This window comes from Acartia tonsa, chromosome 15 (assembly GCF_053477335.1).
Source record: "Acartia tonsa isolate MP-2025a chromosome 15, ASM5347733v1, whole genome shotgun sequence".
In the NCBI taxonomy this organism is placed as follows: Eukaryota; Metazoa; Arthropoda; class Copepoda; order Calanoida; family Acartiidae; genus Acartia; species Acartia tonsa.
In genome coordinates, this window is record NC_137274.1 from 26,391,513 (window position 1) to 26,406,567 (window position 15,055).

General features: G+C 33.3%; 1 protein-coding gene across 1 annotated transcript in view; it reads left to right on the forward strand.

Annotated features, from left to right (window-relative positions):
- Window positions 1-10,827: 10,827 nt before the first annotated feature.
- LOC145306870 (uncharacterized) overlaps window positions 10,828-15,055 on the forward strand; it is a 43,512-nt gene continuing 39,284 nt past the window's right edge. The window contains exons 1-2 of the mRNA XM_080149215.1: window positions 10,828-11,084; window positions 12,554-12,608. Coding sequence (XP_080005341.1) covers window positions 11,022-11,084; window positions 12,554-12,608 — 118 coding nt within the window. The 5' untranslated portion in view covers window positions 10,828-11,021. The remainder of the gene's footprint in view (window positions 11,085-12,553; window positions 12,609-15,055) is intronic.

The following is a 15,055-nucleotide window of genomic DNA, read 5'->3' on the forward strand; positions in this document are numbered from 1 at the left end:
ACACATACATAAATACACACACATATACACAAAGACAAACACACACACACACACACACACACACACACACACACACACACACATACACACACACACATAGACACACACACACACACACACACACACACACACACACACACACACATACAAATAATCACTTTTTCTTTCTTTTAAATAAAAGCCAAAGACAAGGATGACAACATCCATAAGTAGCGAAGCACAAATTGTGAATGGGAATACGTACAAGTAGATTTAAAGTGTATTTATTAAATCAAGAATAGATTTATTGGAGAAAATAAACACGAAACCTTGTTTTATTTTGTATGATGAAGACGGTTAAAGTAAATTACATTCTAGATGCACATAACAATGGGAAAAATTATTTGGAAACTGAATGCAAAAAAGTTTTAAAATTGGACTAAAAATACCAAAGATATGGGGAAATATGTCAAACATATAAAAATAGCCAAAAACCTGTTAAAGGCAGTCTGACCGCCATTGATGTTTTCTTCAAACGACAGGAAATTTAATTTTGATATCTTTAACTGAAAAACTGAAACACCAAAGATATGGAGAAAAATGTAAAAAATATAAAAATAGCCAAAAACCTGCAAAAAGGCAGACTGAAAGTCATCGTTGTTTTCTTCAAACGACGGGAAATTTAATTTTGATATCTTTAACTGAAAAAATTTTGAAAATCAGACCACAAACACCAAAGATATGGGGAAAATTTGCAAAATATAAAAATAGCCTAAAACCTGCTAAAAAGCAGTCCGACCGCCATTGATGTTTTATAGTTAATTGTGCTCCTTAGTGATGAGAATGTTGTCAAAAAGTTTCAGCTTTCTACCTTTTATAGGAGCCGAGAAAATCACGTTTCCCCCAATCCATTAATTACGGACGGACAGACGGACGGACGGACATTGTTAATTATAGAGTAGCTTCGCTACTAAAAAAGGGATTTGTAGATAAATTATTTTTTTTAAATTTCATTCCTTGGAAATCGATTAATATCTGCAGGTTTAGAACCGGTTCTCAGCCATACTGAATAACATCGAATTATAGGCAATGTTCAACGAACATTAAAATTCAAATCATAAAATTAATACCATTTTTGTTATCCCGGGCCTTCGGGCTCCTCGGGGGTAACAAAACTAGTTTCAATCTTATAAATTTTTCATTTTAATATCCGCGAAAAACTGCTACACAATTAATGGGCTTCCCACGAAATAGTTATAAAACCTTCCCAGGACCTATTAGAAGCTTAATTGTAAAGGAGAACCATATCGGTCCAGCGGTTAGCAAGAACCTTCGTAACAGACATCCTGTTACTTCAATATAAGAATCACATATTAGGAAGGTAGAAATCATTAGGCTGTTTATTACACTAGTCCCCAAAGTATTATAATAACGTTTAGTTATTCGTTGGCTGAACAACTTTGGGGACTATTATTGAATTTTGATTGGTTGCTTCATTTAGTTGAGTGTCCATACGTTTCAATCACTAATTGTAATCTACAGAAGGGGTTTATATTGTGTATTATTATTGGGGAAATATTCAATATTATTGGCCATTGTCTTATCCCTTTAGATCCCTGATTACTTATCCTTTTAATTTTTGATAAAATCAGTAACCATAAAGAATTTGAATAAAACAGGGATCTAAAGGGATAAGACAATAGACAATAATAGTTATTTATCGCATTGTGTTATTGACTGCTAGTGTAATAAACAGTCCATTGTCCCCTCCCCCTCTCTCTCTCTGAAATATATTCTACATCAATTGAAATTAAAGCGTAATAATATCAACACCAAACAATCGCCATTGATCTATTAAGCAAAGCTTTTCTATAATTAGATCCATTCGTTCGTAAGTAACAGATAGCCCTTTTCGTTATTTAAGGACGTTATAATTGTCCAATCGATTTGAAACTTTGCATAATAATTCATATAACAGTTGGCTACGATTTTACAAGAGTAGCAATATTATAATTGTTTTCAGAAAGCAATTATGTCCATTTAAAACACAATGATTTTTACAAGTGAAGTTTTTCTATATTTAGGGTCGGTCCGTCCGTACGTCTGTACGTCACGTACAGTTAGCTCTTATCGTTAATTTAAACAGGTTAGAATTGGCCTATCCATTCTAAACTTTGCATTTGGTGAATCCTGTAGTTGTTAGGTACGATTAGCAACTCTATAATCGTTTTCAGAAAGTCATTACATCCATTTAAAACTGCTTATTTTTCATGCAAAAATTTACAATTTTTTTTATTATACAATTATCCTATTAATATGATTTTTTGAAGAATGATTTTTGGGACAACTAGGTATAATATTTTTGGCGAAGCATTTTTACATTAGAGTAAAACACTAGAGGGAGAAAGGGTTAAAACACTGTATTTACCCATCGCAATCACCTTGTGTAACCTTTCTATTGGGCCGGTCAACAAATATCAACAAATGGTGTCGCTTATATTAACACAGCCAAGTAGCAGAAAAAAATTTAGAAGCAGACGAAAGAGGTCTTTGAAAAAGGAACGGAGGTAGTTGTCTGTATATACATCTATACTATAGATCTGTTATTTCTACAGTCAAGTCCTAAAAATGTAACTATTAAAGCCTTAAAGTAAAAAAAATAGGTCCTTTACCTTCCTAAATTAAAATTTTAATAGTTATTTCTCGCATCGTATTATAAACGGCTTTCCGCGGATATAGAATGTACAATTATAAGATTAAAACCAGTTTTTTAGCCCCTAGGTGCCGAAGGCACGGGCTAAAAAAACTGGTTTTAATCTTATGATTGTACATTTTTATATTCGTTGAAAGCTGGATATAATACGATGATAGAAATAGTTTTTTCGTATGGATGAGAACCGGTTCCTATCCACCGGATTCGAAATTATATAACAAGCTTGGGCATCCTTTTTATCTTCCATGGATCTAAAGGGATAAGACAATAGCTGATAAATTGATGTACTTCGCCGATGAAAATACACAATATATTCTCTTCTGTAGATTACAATGAGTGGTTGAAACGTTTCGACACTCAACTTAACGAATAAATTTTTTTTTAAATCCCCAAAGTTTTCAAGCAAACTAAAAAGAAAACGTTATTAAAAACTTTGGAGACTAGTGTAATAAACAGCCCATTGTCCCCTTCCCCACTGCACTCCAAAAAGTTGACACCTGTTTCATTCATTTTATTTAATTTTGGGCGTTTTTTTTATAATTTTTATATGCGAAGCTTTTCTATAATTAGGGTCGATCCGTCCGTCCGTAACGAGACGGATAGCTTTTTTCGTGAATTTAGAATTGTTTTATCAATTTCAAACTTTGCATGATGAATCCTATAGGAGTTAGGTACGAGTAAGAAAGCGTAGCAACTCTATAATCGTTACCAGAATGTCTGAACGTTCATTTTAAACATGTTGATTTTTTACTTTTTTAACAAAAAATTTTTATGTGATCTAAACAAACGATTTTTCAAATTTTTTGGAATACTGATTCCTGGGATAACAAAGTACAATATTGTAAGCGAAGCATCTCTATAATTAAGTTCTAAAAATGTAAGTATGTCCATAAACATTATCCTGAATCAAGCAGTTTTTCAACAAATTTACTTACAATTTTGCTTTGACTCTTATACATTTATATTATGATTATTCAGTTCTGACACTATACAAGTGTTAATGTCTGTTTGTCCTACCGTTTCAGTGCTTCGCTTTTATGGATGTTGTCATCCTTGTTAAGTGATAAAATTATTTGATTGATCTGATTTCTGGAATACTGATTTCTATTACAACAAAGTACATTGTTATAATACGCAGCTCCTAAAAATGTAGGTATGTTTTTAAACACAATCCTGTATCAAGAAGTTTTTCAACAAATTGTCCTACCTTTTCAGAGCTTCGCTTTTATGGATGTTGTCATCCTTGTTTTATAATTGGATATCTTTTTAAATTCTACAATTAGTGTATTCAGGGAGGGAGGGGACATTGTTCTTACTCTAGTTCCCAAAGCTTTACAATTGTGTTTTTTTTATTGGTTCAACAACTTTGTTGACTATTATTAAATTTTGATTAGTTGATTAAGTTGAGTGTTCAAACATTTCTACGTTTTTAAGCTACAGACACACACACACACACACAAACCCACAAACATACACAAACACATACATACACACATTTACACACACACACATATACACACACACACCTATACACACACACAATCAAACACACACTCATTTAATACTTATATTTGCGATTACTTTTATTTAATGAAATCTTCCAATTTTTAACATTTACAAAACAGCATGCTGTATTGCATCAAGATCCATGACAGATCTATATAGGAAATAAATGTCTATAAATGAGCTCAAGTTTTCCAAAGGTCAGATGTTAAAAACTCATACTGGTTCAATAATTAATAATAAACTCTCAATGACCAGAATGATAAGACCCATTATTTTACTCTATGAAGAATAAATTAAATTTTTTATTTCATGTTGCTATTCAAATTATATTGAAGTATTAAATTTCTATTCATAAAATAGAAAATTTAAGTTTATAATATAGTAAATCAAGGAAAACTAAGTAATATGTAATATGATACTAGCGACGCGCCCGAATGTGTTCAGATATTAAACTAAAATTTAACATTTAGCTAAATAGTTTAACCCTTTCAGGACGATAATTTTAAACAAAAAATTAGGATCCTAAAATATTTTAAAGAAAGAGAGACAAAATTATAAATACAGTTTTAAATAAAAATAATAAATTAAAATAAAGACAGAAGAAAAGGGAAGTGAGAGAGAGGGACATTAGATCTTTAAAAATGATGAATAAACGAAACTATAAAAGTCGTAGTAATCTTTATGAGTAACTTGATTTGTAGTACGGTTCGGAGAGACAGAGAGATTGAGGGATAGGTCAATGGAAGAAATAAGATTAATAGTTGGGGATAGGTCAATGGAAGAAAAAAGGTTAATAGTCGGGGATAGGTCAATGGAAGAAAAAAAGTTAATTGCGGGGATAGGTCAATGGAAGAAAAAAAGTTAAAAGTCGGGGATAGGTCAATGGAAGAAAAAAAGTTAATAGTCGGGGATAGGTCAATGGAAGAAAAAAAGTTAATGGTCGGGGATAGTTCAATGAAAGAAAAAAGTTAATAGTCAGGGATAGGTCAATGAATGAAAAGAAGTTAATAGTCAGGGATAGGTCAATGGAAGAAAAATGATTATAAGTCGGGGATAGGTCAATGGAAGAAAAAAGTTTAATAGTTGGAGATAGGTAAATGGAAGAAAAAAAGTTAAAAGTCGGGGATAGGTCAATGGAAGAAAAAAAGTTAATAGTCGGGGATAGGTCAATTGAAGAAAAAAAGTTAATATTCGGGGATAGGTCAATGGAAAAAAAGGTTAATAGTCGGGGATAGGTCGATGGAAGAAAAAAAGATTAATAGTCGGGGATAGGTCGATGGAAGAAAAAATGATTAATAGTCGGGGATAGGTCAATGGAAGAAAAAAGGTTAATAGTCGGGGATAGGTCAATGGAAGAATAGGGTTAATATTGAGAAGTGAGATAACGTAGAATATAATTTTTTAGGTGGTGCCTGCATCACCGATTCACTAGTACAAACATATACACACACACACACATATACACATACACACACACACAGACATACACACACATACACACACACACACAGACATACACACACAATCAAACACACACACACACACACACACACACACTGACATACACCACACATACACACACACACACACACACACACACACACTGTTATTCGTTATTTGTAGAAAACTGGATATAATACGATGCTAGACATAGTTTTTTCGTATGGATGAGAACCGGTTCCTATCCACCGGATTCGAATGAATATGAGAAACAAATATACAAAATATTTTATCCATTAAAAACTTGTCAGAGAGGGGGAGGACAATTAATACACTAGTCCCAAAGTTTTATAAAGTCGTTTTTTATTCGTTGACTTAACAACTTTGGGGACTTCAGTGAATTTTGGTCGATTCATTTAGGGATAAGGGATAGGAAACCTGGCCATTAATTAGGTCCCGGCCTAGATTCTAAAGGGATATTGCAACTTTTACAAATTCCTATCAAACTGGCGGACGCTCCCAAGTAGATATCGCTCTAAACCAATAAGAATCAGCCTGTTTTGTATCAACCAATCACCAATTGGCGGATGAGAATATAACAAACCCTGGCAATTTTAGAAGCAGACAATTCTAGAAAAAATAATGATTTGTCTGCTACTAAAAAATAAATATAAATGGTGTTAGATCACATTAGCTTAATTATTAAATCTGCTTAGAGTTAAACATTAAAAAAGGGCCATGTAGAAAAAACAAAAATAACGGGATTATTTTTTGGAAAGAAGGTAGCTACGAATTTTCATTTGATAGTTTATAAATTAGATGTTGTATTTTGAATTTTAAAAATTTAATACAGAATTGATACAACACCTTAACCCTAATATGGTCCTACGACAAACGCAGGAGTCCCAAACGTCGAAGTGGACACTTAACCTAACCTAACCTATTTTAGACCATCTTACAGGTTTTTAAAATGCCTAACCCCTGCGGGGGGCTTATTTGTACATTCATATCTTAACCTAACCTAATCTGTATAGAAATACTTAATCAAATTAATGTTTTAACACTTCTGCGTTTGTCCACTCTGACGTTTGGGACTCCTACGTTTGTACTGGAACCCCTAATATTTGTACAATACAACACAGTACAAATCTATCATTACATAATAGTATCCAAAGAACTTGATACAATGTTACCCAAGTGTATATTAATTTATTTATTTTGAATTTTAATTAGCAATGAAATTTTCAAATAAAATTTTTACTCATTAATAAAAATGCAAATAATACAAATTAAAATCTGTCTGAGGGAAACCCAACAATAGCTTTCTGACAGTTCAAATTACCAAAGTAAAAAAATTTGGGAGAGAAAAAACTTCATTTTAACAAAAGCCATTAATATATAGGTTTATAAAAAGTTATGTTTTTTACTTTATACTAGACCCGCAGATATGGCTCAGTGGTTTAACGTCCGCCTTTCTGTTGGGGAGGTGTCGGGTTCGAGTCCCCAGACCGCATCAATACTAAAGATGTAAAATTAGTACCTACTGCTGCTCTTTCAGGCGTTAGAGATTGGAGTAAGAGTAGGGGGGAAGTCTTAGCCCTAAATCAGGTATGCATGGGTGGTCCTTGGCATGGTGCACTAGTGATCGAAAAACGCTGTAAGGTCATAGGTTGATTGAAAAGTCCTTGTGGACTAGCATTGTGTAGTAGCTCACTAGTGTAATAGTGGCGTTTGTTAGTTCAACGACTAGGAGTCATGTTAGATCCTAGGTTGCATTGAAAAGTCCTTAGGATTTGATGTGGCTTCAGTCATTGCTGATACAGCGTCATGTTCATGCTTTGGTTGCATTAATTGTCGCAATAACACCGTGACCAAAAAATCACGAAACTTTAACTCTCCACCCTTAAGTTTGACGTGTAAATGACCCACATGTTCTAATTAAAGTGTCAAGGAAACTGTTTGGAAGGATGTAACTCGAATCCGCATCATACCAAAGACGTTAATAATGGTACCTACCTGCATTGTTCGGCACAGGACATAAAAAAATGCAGAGTAGGGGGAATGCCTTGGCCCCAAACAGGCGCAACTCATTACCATGCACAGTTAGGATCTCCAGACAAAGATCGTGCAATCAAAGGGTTGGTTGTCTGTAATGTACTGTACTACGGGTATGAGGTGAAGGACCAAGAGTCTGGCCTTGAGTTGACAAGTTGACTGTTCAGTCCAGGTGCAACTCACCCACACGACATAATTATTACTTTATACTAGCTACCTGAATTTGATTCTATACTTTATCTACACACACACACACACAGCTTTTTCATTAGCGTTTATAACGAACTACTGCGCCATCCCAAAACTGGTTTATTAGGCCTAGGCTTGAAATAGGCCTGAAATAATGTTTCCCTACGTTTCCCATCCCTTATCCCTAGATTCATTAAGTTGAGTGTTGTTTCAACCACTATTTATAATTTACAGAAGGGGTAATTTTGTGCATCATCATTGGGGATATTAATCAATTTATCGGCCATTGTCTTATCCCTTTAGATCCCTGGGAAAATTGTTCTTATTAAATCAAACACAATTTATTATTTTCAAAAAAAATATAGCCATTAGCGATATAATCATCGTGGTTTGAAACAGTTTTGTAGCGAAGCTACTCTATAGCTTATCTTTGTACACAGGGATCTAAAGGGATAAGACAATGGCCGATAAAATTATGTACTGTACATCCCCAATAATGATACACAAATTTACCCTTTATCTAGATTTGAATTAGTGGTTAAAATATTTGAACACTTAACTTAATCAACATTAATTCCCCAAAGTTCCCAAAGTTAATGTTATTATAAAACTTAAGGGACTAGTGTAATAAAACAGCACATCGTCCTCTCTCTCATTCTCTCTCTTTCTCTCTCTCTCTCTCTCTCTCTCTCATTCTCTCTCTCATTCTCTCTCTCTCTCTCTCTCTCTCTCTCATTCTCTCTCTCTCTCTCTCTCTCTCTCTCTGTATGTCTATAAATGAAAAAAATGGGAGGGAGGGAACATTGGACTATAAATGAAATTTGTTTTGTAATTATTTTTGTCAAATTCGTTATTTTTAAAAATTAAGAACTTTAATCAAATCTTGATTGGTAGGTGTTAACTAGTCCAAACTTCAAGTACCGTATCGTATTATAGACAGTATTCTACGAATAATAAAATAAAAATCATAATATTAATACCAGTTTTGTTAGCATGAGCCTTCGGCCCCTCGGGGCTAAGAAACTTTGAATTAATATTATATTATTTTTTCATTTTATTATTCGCGGAAAGCTATTTATGATAAGATGCAATACATAACTATTAATCTGTTCTTTATATTTTTTTGATATTTATTTTATGGATGTTATCATTCTTATTTTTCCATTGTTTCTCTGTCTTTGTCAGGGATCTAAAGGGTAAGTAAAACCGATTAATATCCGGTGGATTAGAACCGGTTTTTAGGCATAATGTCCGCGGAAATCTGTCTATAATACGATGCTATAAATAATATATGAAACTAAGCGATCTAAAGGGATAAGGCAATTGCCGATAAATTGATGTACATCCCCAATGATGATTCACAAAATTGCACATTTACAATTAGTGGTTAAAACGTTTTGACACTCAACTTATGAACTAACCAATCGAAATTCAAAAATTGTCCCCATAGTTGTTAATCCAACGAATAAGAAAACGTTACTATAAAACTTTGGGAACTAGTGTAATAAACAGTCCAATGTCCCCTCCCTTCCTCACTGGTCTTTTGTTGGAATAAGGGACAAGGAACCAAGATTTTAACAAATAATCTTAAGTGAAAATTTTCTTACAACCCATTTTCTTCTCCCCCCCCCTCCCTTCTTATCCACTTTCCTTTAGTTACAGAACAAAACAAGTTTAACACCAAATATCTAAAGGGGTAGTTTCACGAAGTGCATTTGAACTTAATTTAGTGAACCACAATTTTTTTCCTAGTTAATGGGTTAAACTACATTTATATAGCATATATTTGAAAAAAATTAAATTTTCTACCACGTAGTTTTGAAAATATCAAGCTTTTTGTGATATATGCAATTTAAATAGACGATTTTCAAGTCTTGATATTTTAAAACTACGTGGTAGAAAATTGAAATTCTTTCAAATATATGCCATATAAATGTAGTTTAACCATTTAACCAGGATAAAATATGCGGTTCACTAAATTAAGTTCAAATGCATTTCGTGAAACTACCCCTTTTCAAGAATTTTAAATGAAATAAATTCGCTTAATCAAAGCCCCTGGCTGTAAGGCTTAAGGGATAAGACAATATACGACAGATTTTTAAAAACAATATTAAACCTTCTGTAGATTGTGATTATTGGTGGAAAAGTTTGGACACTTCATAAAAAAAAAATTTTAGCCAACCAAAGAGAGAACGTGTTCATATATTTTTTGGTTTATCTATCTTCATAATTTTATTTATCTAAATTTTTTTCTATATCTACTAGTTGCTTCGCTCGTGGCCTTTAGGGAAGGACGCTGGAGGTAAGAAAAACAGCCTAAAACCACATTTATAAAACTTTCCTAAAAATTACGATCCATTTGGACCAGCATTTTTCGACAAAAAAAACATTCTAATAATATAATATAACAATTTTGTTAATATAACTTTTTCTTTATATGTAGTAGTTGCGCCCCTAGCATCTAGGGTATTTATATTCGAAGGGAAAGGGGTAGGCAGAAAATAGCCTAAAACCATACAAAGACTTGAACATCAAATAAATAGCCTTAAACCATACAATGACCTATTTAAAGCTTCCTAAAATAGAGAACCTGATCGGTTAAGTAGTTATCAATATCTGACAAACCTATAGACAAAAAAACCTTAGTACTTTATATAATAGAACTAGCGGCTACGCCCCTAGAGGCCTCACGGCGCACTGGAGATGGGGGAGGGGGGTGGAGTTGAATTCAATATCCCAATTTTTTCTATTTTAGATTTAAAAAGAAAAAGTAAAATATAGACAAACAGACAGACAAACAGACAGACAAATAGACAGAAAAACAGACAGAAAAACTGAAAGACAAACAGACAGACAAAAAGGAAGACAAACAGACAGACAAACAGACAGACTGACATATAATTACTTTACTTAAACTAATAATAAAAATTCTTTATTTCAGAATCTTTTTTTTACTTTTTTATACATAACAAAAAAATGCTTATCCCAAACTCCCTGGACCATCAACTACACCACCACTTGTGATTTGTACTCTTTGTGATGTGTACTCTTTGCATCCTGTGATTTGTACAGTTTGTACTCTGTGTGATTTCTTCAAATTGTACTTTGGTTCTTCCGATGCTTGGTATAAAAATCCAAGATGGCGTCTGCAGTGCTAGAAGAGGAAGTACCGTGCAGGGACACAGATCCACTCCCAAGCAAGGTAGGCCCCGCCATTTTTTTTTTATTTTTGTGCCATTTTTTAATGTTTTTTAATCACCCCTCATGTAAATTAAAATCCCCCCCCCCCCTCTAACTATAACTATTTTTAGTTAAAATGCTACAATTTTAAAGTGAAAACACCAAAACTGATTTGATAATAAACAAAGATAAAAATAGTGCCTAATAAAAAGTGACATCATACATTACTATTGACCAATGATAGGCCAGTATATATTTTACTATTGGTCAATTGTATACTGGCCCATTTTGGTCATTTGTATTGCATGACGTCATTTTTTATTAGGCACTATAAGCTGCTTCATAAAGATTCATTTCTAAAAGTAAGATAAAATAACAATCAAATCAAATATTCATATTTAGTGATTTATTGGCTATTTACTTTGTATATAAAAATATCCGGGTATAGTACCTTTCGTGACATCGCTTTTTTTGAGGCGATTTGTCGTATTTTTCACAGTAGATTTTCTCCTATTTCTAGCCCCTGCGGGGGGCTCTAACCCTGCGGGGCCAATTACATAACCCTGTGGGGCAATCACCTAACCCAATACAACCTAACCTAACCTAAAATAACCTATGAAAAGCCATTTTAAAAATATGACAAATCGCCCCTTAAGAAGCGATGTCACGAAAAGGACTATTCCCAAATATCCTTATAAAGAAAAAGAACAGGATGTCTGTAGCTAAATGAACAGCTAACCACTAAAACCAGACAGCTAACCACTGCACTGGTCTAAAATGGAAAATAAAAACTCGACAATACTTTCTCCCCCCCCCCCTCTTCCTCAAGTCCCCCTAGAGGCCTCTAGGGGGACGTAACCACTAGTTATTCATAACAAGTATGCTATTTTAATGATGCCATCCTTTAAATCCTTTAAATTATTGTATTCCCCCCTCCCAATGACTTTGAGCTGTCTCTCAATTGGGTCTTTGACAATCAACCAATGGTGTTGGGAATATTAACACAGCGTAGTAGCAGAAAACACTTTGCTAACAGACAAAAAGGTCATTGGAAAAGGGGGTAGGTAATCATCTGTATATAAATCAATACTATAGATCTGTTGTTTTAGGATTCAGCTTATTACAATATTTGGGTATAGTCCCCTTCGTGGCAACGCCTCTTAAATGGCGTTTCGTCGTATTTTCACAGTAGCTTTTCCCCTATTTCTAGGGGGCTCTAACCCTGCGTGTCAATCACCTAACCCAACTTAACCTAACCTAACCTAAAATAACCTTTAAAAACTGAGGTGAAAATACGACGAAACGCCCCTTAAGAGGCGTTTCCACGAAAAGGACTATACCCCAATATGTTATTTTGGGACCAGAACTCGAACTTATAAAATTAGAATGGTACCCAAACTTTTAAAATTAGAATAGTACCCAAACTAATACCCAAACTAATACGATACCCAAACTTATTTGGAATGGTACCCAAACTTTTTTTTATTTTAGGACCAGGATTCGAACCGCGATAGTCCTGTGGCTTTCACTATTAACTTTGGACTAGGTAAGTGTGCACTTTTAGTTTGGTTTCCCGCCATATACTGTTTTTCGCGCCATTTTTTTTATTTTCGCGCCATTTACCATAATGGCGCCAATTAATTGTTTTTTTGCCAAAGCCAATTGACAATGGACGCAGGGATCTAAAGGGATAAGACAATGGCTGATAAATAGATGCACATACCCAGAGATTATACACAAAATTACACCTTCTATGGATTAAAATTAGTGGTTGAAACGTGTGAACACTCAACTTATTGAACTCAACAATAAAAGTCCTCAAAGTTGTTAAGCCAACGAATCTTGGAACTTTGAGGACCAGTGTAATAAACAGCCCATCGTCTGTTCTCTCCCTCTCTGCAATGGACGATAAATTAAAATGATTGGTTGACATGTTTGGACACTGTTAGTTTGAATCAAAGTACCAAATTAGTGAAAGATATCTATAATAAAACTTTTGGTACTAGTATAATTTACAGTCCAACATCCCTTCCATCCAAGAAAAAAAACTACAACATTTTTTGGCATCTTTTTGTTAAATTGACATTTTTTGATTTTCGTGCGACTTTTGGAAACAAAGAAGGTTGAATATATTCAGGGAGCTAAAGGGATAAGACAATGGCAGATATATTGATGTTCATACCCAATGATGATACACACAATCGCCCCTTCTTTAGATTACAATTAGTGGTTGCAATGTTTGGACACTCAACTTAATAAACCAACCAATCAAAATTAATGAAAAGTCCCCAAAGTTGTTAAGCCAACAAATAAGAAAACGTTATTATAAAACTTTGGGGACTAGTGTAATAAACAGCCCATGGTTTCTTCGTAAAAAAAGGTGTGATTTAATTGTCCTATCAAGTTTAAACCTTTAATGAGGATTCATAAAACATTTCAATGATCTTTATTAAACAAAATTTTACATTTAAGATTTATTTATTAAGATTCCAAACTGATTAATATCCGCTGGCTTAGAATCGGTTCTCAGCAATACTGAAAAATCATGTATAACATTATATTACAGACCATTTTCCACGAGTCTTAAAATAGAAATCATGGAATAAATACCAGTTTTGTTAGGCCCGAAGGGCCGAAGATGGTACACAAAATAATCGCTTATATACATTTCAATTAATGGTTGAAACGTTTGAACACTCAACTTAATATACCAACCATTAAAAATTCAAAAAAAAGTCATAATAGTTGTTGAGCCAAAAGATAAGAAAACGTTATTATAAAACTTTGGGGACTAGTGTAATGAACAGTCCCTATCCTAGATACATATCCGGTAAGGGATAAGACAATTGACAATAATTGATCTACATCCCCAATGATCATAACAAAATCATACCTTTTGTAGATTCACTTTAATGGTTGAAAAGTTTTACACTAGTCAAGATTTAACCGAAGTAATAAAAGGTATTAAGCCAACGAAAACTTTGGGTACCAGTAAAATTTACTGTCTAATATTCCCTCCCTTTCTGATATCCGCTTCAAATACAAAAATTTTCTCATCTTTATTTCAAAAAATCAGGGAGGGAGGGACATTGGGCTGTTTATTACACTAGTCCCCAAAGTTTTATAATAACGTTTTCTTATTTATTGGCTTAACAACTTTGGACTTTTATTTATTTTTTTTATATTGGTTCATTAAGTTTAGTGTCCATACGTTTCAACTACTAAATATAATCTACAGAAGGTGTAATTTTGTGTATCATTATCATAGGGGATGTACATCAATTTATCGGCCATTGTCTTATCCCTTTAGATCCCTTGAAAATCTTCTCATCTTTATTTCAAAAAGAAAAAGAAAACAAGTATGACAACATCCATAAAGCTCTAACTTAAGACAGTAGGACAAACGAACATTAACACTTGTAAAGTGTCAGAAGTTTATCAAAAAGACATGCTTAAATTTCTAACGACTTGGTTTTAGAATGCTTCGATTATAAAATAATACTTTGTTGTCAAAGGAATCAATGTTCCAAAATGCAGTCAAGTAGAATTATTACTTATATTACATCTAAAAAATTGTTGTCAAAAAGTAAAAATCAACATGTTTTAAATGGACCTATAGACTTTTATTTTGTGAAAAATCGCATCAAAAGTCTACACAAATTAAATAAAATTATAAAAGAGTTATTAGCATAAGATTTCGTTTAATTTTTGTAGATTTTTAATGCGATTTTGGGGGATTTTTCACAAAATTTTAGCGAGCCTCACTAATTTTAGCGAGGCAATAAGTCAAAAAGTTTTTTAAGAATCCACCTCTGGTAACGATTATAGAATATATATTTATCATGCCATGTTTGAAAGCTATAGGACAATTCTAACATGCCAAAATTAACATAAAAGGGATAAATGTACTAAGTACACTACTGGTACCCAAAGTTTTATAACCATGATTTCTTAACTCAAAACTTTGGGTACTTTTAATGAAATCGAAATGGT